Source organism: Lactuca sativa, chromosome 1, assembly GCF_002870075.4.
Source record: "Lactuca sativa cultivar Salinas chromosome 1, Lsat_Salinas_v11, whole genome shotgun sequence".
Lineage (NCBI taxonomy): Eukaryota > Viridiplantae > Streptophyta > Magnoliopsida > Asterales > Asteraceae > Lactuca > Lactuca sativa.
This window is the reverse complement of record NC_056623.2, coordinates 8,228,670-8,235,547: the sequence shown is the minus strand read 5'-3', so window position 1 is coordinate 8,235,547 and position 6,878 is coordinate 8,228,670. Positions and strand designations below refer to the sequence as shown.

The 6,878-nt window shown below is 36.7% G+C and overlaps 1 protein-coding gene across 1 annotated transcript; it reads left to right on the top strand.

The window, feature by feature from the left end:
* Window positions 1-4,161: 4,161 nt before the first annotated feature.
* On the top strand, window positions 4,162-5,986 carry LOC111906510 (tetrahydroberberine oxidase). Its single transcript, XM_023902273.3, has one exon. It carries the CDS (start codon window positions 4,196-4,198, stop codon window positions 5,834-5,836), a length of 1,641 nt encoding a protein of 546 aa, XP_023758041.1. The 5' UTR covers window positions 4,162-4,195; the 3' UTR covers window positions 5,837-5,986.
* The last annotated feature ends 892 nt before the right edge of the window (window positions 5,987-6,878 follow it).

Sequence of the window (6,878 nt, the reverse complement as noted above, 5' to 3'; positions counted from 1 at the left end):
GAACTCCTAAAGATCACAAGGCAAGAAACATTCGAGCATCGAGTAATCGGAATCAAACATAACCTAATCAGGTCATCCTATCACTGGCTGGTCAGTACTAACATATAAGTCTACAAGCTCATACAGTAGGCATATAAAGGCATCTCTCCTAGCATTCTATCATGCAAATCCTGAGCATATCCTTAGCCATAACTAGCATGTGATTCAAAAATTCATAAATCAAAGCTTATCATAAATCATGTATGGGTATTTTGTGAAAACTTACTTAAGCTTGGACGATTGCATGCACCACACCCTTTTCTATTATTAGAAACTCTTTTTATAAAACATTTCATTATAATTTTTTTACCAAACCCTCAGTTTGAGTTCAGACATACCCGAGAGTACGTCCAAATCCCTCAAACTAAGGTTCTGATACCAACTTGTAACGTCCCAAAAATTAAGACTAAAAATTTTCATTTTTAAATTAATAAAACTATTATCCAAAACATCATCATAAAACTCATGGTGGAACAAGTGTATCAACAACATCACAAATCATCAGAGTAACATAAAATGCAAAACGAGGTGGTGTGTGCATTGCAATCATCCTGGGCTCTTCCCCTTCGAACCGAAAGTACCTGAAAACATAAATTGAAAATTGTAAGCACAAAGCTTAGTGAGTTCCCCAAAATACCACACACCATACATAATAAACATATAATGGAACCTACCCAGCATTGAGCCCAGCTCGGTATATAGATATGTCAGTCGGTAGGCTCCGCCCGGTAACATGCAAACACATAAACACATGCAAAGATCACAAAGATAAATGCAAATAACAAAAGTAAATAACATACAATATAATCATCAAGTCCCACTCAGTACACATAAAACACATAACACTTGCAAGAGTCTCACAGACAACTAGCATACTAATCATAACAAACCATGGGCCGACATTGGTGCCTTCGACCCGCTAAACATAGTGAAGAAACTCACCTCTAGCTGTTGAAACGCTCAAATAAATCTCGGTCTATTGGTTCGGAAAATTCCACGAGCTAAAATCATCAAAATAATACCCAATTAATAATTGGATCTCGACCCACATCAAGAATCTAAGCTACATGACCAACATCTAGGGTAAAAGACCTTTTTACCCTTTTCTTATTTGGCCCAAAACCAAGGCCAAGTCCATTAACACTAAAAAACCCAATAGTGGCCCATCATCCTAAATGGGCCTAAAACCTCTCATAGGCCTAACCCAAGAAGGCCTAAAGTCATAAACTAGTGGTTCATTAAGGCCCAAAAGCCCAAAACAATGCCTTACGTCGTGACCAATCCTTGATCACGTTGTGAGACGTGTCCGATCCGAATCCAAGACTCACTCCTGATTCAGACGACTTAGCGGGGATGGTGACTCATGCTCACGTCGTGAGGACGGTCTGAAGCCAAAACCACCTTTCGAACATTCTTAATCCATTCAACCCTTAATCTTACCCCTTACAGAAGTTAAATAGGACCCTAATGGCCCATAAAAATGCTTGCTTTATGGACAAGCATGCACCATGTATGTCGCCTCACCATTTAGGTCCAAAAAGTGTAAATATGGCCTCAAGTCCTCATGCAAGCTCTAATACTCCACTGAATTCCAGATCTAAATGACATGAGACTCAAAGGACCATTTTAGTCCATAAAGTTGCTAACTTTATGGATCTACTCAACTCTAATCAAGCCAAAACATAAGAAAATAGGCAAAAAAAACATAGATCTATCCATGAAATGGAGTAAATATTGAGTCTTTACATTTACAATGGTCCAAACAAGATGAGAACTGATGATGATGATGGTCCTAAGCAACTTCCTTCCCAAGATGCTTCTTCTTCTCTCCTTTTTCCTTCCTTTTCAGAAGAAAATAGCAAATAACTCAAGGTTACACGAAATCTAGGGTTTCTAGAGGCTTAGAGGGTAAGAGAGGTTGGGGATAGGTAACTATAGCCTCTCATTCCCTTAAATACCCGAAAATTAGGGTTTTGGGGTCATTAATCCACACCCACGTCGTGGGACCTTATGTCTCACGTTGTGAGACTCCAAAGATGCAGGTCAACATGTTAATGGTCACTCACAATGTGACCCTCAAGATCTCACGTTGTGAGGACCCTCAAAATGCAACAATGAATGAATTTAGTACCTTAGGGTTCTGGATGTTACAAGACGTCCATCTCATGCGCCGCCACCACCACCGCTGGGTGCTGACCCATCAACCGACAATGACCAAATTATTAGTGACTTGCAAAATGAAGTTCGTCAATTGAAAAATGAGGTTTGTGAATGTCACGAGTAGTTGAGGTCTCAAGGTGAGCGTTTAGCAGAGCATGACGCTACTTTAGCTATGGTTCTAAAAGTTATTAATAAGACTCCAGAGACTCTCCGGTTATTCAATCGTCGGATGTAAAAGAGATTTTGTGGGATGAATACCAAATACTATCGCCAGCACCTCTTAGGCATTCTAAGCGCCTAAAAGTTATGTCTATAAGGTATAAGTCGACATGGTTACACGGAAACAATCAGCACCGATGGTCACAATTATTTGACCGGTTTTGCTACGATTGAGTTTTGGACACAGTTATATGCGGATAGTCATGGATGATGGTTGTCATGTGATGTAAGTAATATAATTATTTGCTCATTACATACTATGCTTCTAATAACAATACTTACTAAAAAAAATTAATTGACAACACATCATGATGTGGATATCATTGCTACTAGAGCGTAGAACGGATGATGGTCGGTCGGCGGTTGTGCCGTCAGCTTTCAACACTGATACATTTGACTAGAATGACTTAGCTGACGGATCCGTTTACCCAGCTTGGGCAGAGTGTGATACGTTATAATTTTTTTTGGATTACATTACATGAGTATTTATAAACTAATTAACTATTTATAACATTTTTTTGTAGCTTTACATCCTAATCAAATATAGCACATGCTCATTGGTTTTTGGGTGCTTTGGATTCGAAGACATTCAAAATGATTATATATGATAATCATTGGAAGGGCGGCTACTATTCAGAAAATGATGATTGATTTATAAGTATGAGAGCCCGCATCCACGAACTGCTAGTGTGAGTCAACTATTGGGGTACCGAATCAACTGATTCAATCCCACCTGAGAGCTTCAAGATGTCCATCAAAAATGCGCCAAACGTACCACACCAGAGGGGATTGTGGGGTGTCTTTGTGTTGGTTCCTGGAGGTATTGATCGTTGGGAAATCGATTTCTATAGAGGGTAAAATCGATCCATGGGCTATGGATTATCGAAAACGACTAGTGGAATTTTTTTTTGGGTACAAGGACAAGGGTAATTTGAACATCATATTTGTATTATGACATACATACACATCATTTATTTAGTTTATGTACTTATTAGTTGTTTTTTGATTTTAATTGTATTTTATATTTTATAGAACCAAAAGTTATATATTTTATAAAATCAAAACTTATACATTATATAAAACCAAAACTTGTACTAAAAGAAAAACCACATGTTACACGCAAAAAAATAAAAATAAAATAAAATAAAAATAAAATGTATTTCATAACCATAGTCTGGAATCGTATTCCAAAATTTCGGAGACCTTTTCGGAACAATATGTTCCGAAGAATATAGTTACTTTACGAAAAAAGAAAATGTGTCATTTTTGTTAAAAAAAATGGGTTAAATTATTCAATTTCCCTTGATATTCTCATAGTTGGGCCCAATTAGGGAAAATTAGTCGAAATTAAACCGAATAACATTATTTTTATTCGGATAACAAAATCTAGCTTATTTGCTTTTGGTTTTTTATAGCCGAACCAAATAACAAAATCTAGCTTATTTGCTTTTTGTTTTTTATGACACTAGTTTTTGGGGCTTTTGACCGAGATGAGAACAAAAAGGGAGAAAACGGTTTAACCTTTTCTTCTTTTAGGTGTTGGCGGCAGTCAAAAGACAAAAAGGGCCAACAGTAACAAAAGGGTTTATTTGTGGCTTCTGAACTAGAAAGAGAAAAGGTATACTTTTGGCGAATGAGACCCCACATTTGGAGGATAAGCTTAAAGACTTAACTGCTGCTATATTTATTTTACGAAGAAAGCAAAACGTCAACAACCCCAATTTTGCTACTCTGTATAAATTAGACAGGGAGGGCCATAAATCAAACTCACCAAAACATGAAGATATCTCTTCTAAATTCATCTGTCTTCGTCCTTGTTTTAACTCTTTCATTTTCTGTTTCCTGGGGTGCCTTATCTTCCATTCTTGAAGTTACACCAGGCTCTGAAGATTTCATCAGCTGCCTAGAATCCAACTCCAAGAGCTTCGCTTCTGACTCTCAACTCATTTTTACCCCTGCCAATGCTTCTTTCCTGCCCGTTTGGGAAGTTGCAATCCAAAACACTAGGTACCTTAAACCTTCCACTCCAAAACCATCAGTCATCGTGACGCCTGTGAATGAAACACTCATCCAAACGGCTCTATACTGTGCCAAGAAACATGACTATGAGATCAGGATCAGGAGTGGGGGCCATGACTATGAGGCCCTCTCATACAGTGCTGATGTGCCATTTGTGATGATTGATTTCACCAACATGAGGTCTATAGATGTGGACGTGGCAAACAGTACTGCATGGGTCCAGACAGGCGCTACCCTTGGTGAACTCTATTATGCTATTTCTCAGAAAACCAACACCTTGTTTTTCCCTGGAGGCACTTGCCCCACGGTGGGTGTAGGCGGGTACATGGGTGGTGGTGGCTATGGAAACCTGTTGAGGAAATACGGTGCTGCTGCTGATAATGCTGTGGATGTTCGCTTCGTGGATGTCAATGGAAATATTCTTGACAGGAAGTTGATGGGTGAAGATTTGTTTTGGGCTATTCGAGGAGGTGGTTCTTCTAGTTTTGGAATTGTTCTTGCTTGGAAGCTGAGGTTGGTTCTGGTTCCACCAAAAGTAACCGTTTTTCAAATAAACAAAACTTTGGAAGAAGGGTTAACTGAAATTTTCTATAAATATCAATATGTTGCGCCAACTATCGACAGAAACTTGCTTATAAGAGCTCAGGTGCTTAGCGAATACATCGGCAACACTACCATGAAAACCATCCGAGTTTTGTTTGAAGGAATTTATCAGGGAACAAGCGATGCATTGCTTCCATTGTTGGATAAAAAGTTTCCGGAGCTCGGTGTCACACGAGAGATTTGTGAAGAAATGGCTAGCGTCCGGTCGATAGTTGTGTTTTGGGGCTTGCCAAGCTCCACCCCAGTCGAGATTCTTACAAACCGATCTGCCATAACCAAGCTTAACAATAAAGTTAAATCAGACTATGTTCGGACACCTATCCCCATAACTGGGCTCAAAAAGATCTGGAATAAGTTTATGGAAAACGACGAATCAGCGCTTTTGATGATGTATCCGTTTGGTGGAAGGATGAATGATTACTCAGAGACAGCAATTCCATATCCTCACAGAGCTGGGGTGTTATTACAGGTTCTCAAGTCTGTCAATTTTAACGGTCAAACTTCAGACACAACCCCCACATCGCTCTCGAGGTTAGTTTGGATGCAAAGCTTGGAAGAGTTATTGACGCCTTATGTGTCAAAGAACCCAAGGGAGGCATATTCCAACTACAACGATCTGGACTTGGGTGTTGGAAATGCTAATTATAAAGAAGCCAGCGTCTGGGGAGAGAGGTACTGGAAGAGAGGTAATTTCAAGAAGTTAATTAGAATCAAGGCCAAAGTTGATCCACATAATTTTTTTAGGCACCCCCAAAGTATCCCGGTTTTCTCGTCACCTCTCTCAAGTTTCAAATAAGTTAAGGTCTTCTACCGAAGAAAGATCCAAAGTCTCCATTTAGGTTTTGGTTTTCTCTTCAATAAACTTGCAACAAATCTTTTGTCATTTTCTTTCTTTTTCTACCTTATGTTTGAGTTAAATGAATAAACCTACATTAAACAGAAAAAATGGCACCTCACAATTTTCTTTGATTTTGCTCCTTAAATAAATCTATTTTGCAAAAATAAAAAATTAAAAAAAATAAAACATAAAAAGAATCTTTAGAGCAGGTTTCGTTGTGTTTTGGTTATACCTTTAAATTTCATTTATTTTTTTTCATTATTATTAAATTGTAGAGGCCAACCCCCACCATAAAAAAATAAAAAAAAATAAAACATAAAAAGAAACTTTAGAGCAGGTTTCATTGTGTTTTGGTTATACCTTTAAATTTCATTTATTTTTTTCATTATTATTAAATTGTAGAGGCCAACCCCCACCAAATATGTTTTTTTATTGAGTAACCAATATTCATGTTTTTACTATTTTTTGTTATCATTATAAAGAAAATATGTGTTATTCATAGGTAACATAAGATTCATGTTTTTACTATTTTAAGACAGGATTTTGTCTAATACTTCACGTTAATCCTTTGAAATTAAAAAATTGTCATCTCAACTCAAAATGCAAAAAGACAATGAGGGTGGTAAGCATTGAACTTTTAAAAACCGGTAAGACTGACAATGTATTTAAACATGCGAGGCTGAAATGTTATATATATATATATATATATATATATATATATATATATATATATATATATATATATATATATATATATATATATATATATATATATATATATATGACAAAATCTTATAAAAACCCAACATATTTTCATCAAAGTATTAAAAAAACCATTATATTATTTATTTGTAAATTAAAACCCTTATATTTTTTTAAATGTATCATTTAAGACATCGAGCTCCGTATATTATAGATAGCCGAAAATGCTAGGTAATTGATTCTCAACGTTTTGATTGTTACAATTCCTTACGTTAAAAAATAAAAAAAAATGAGGGTT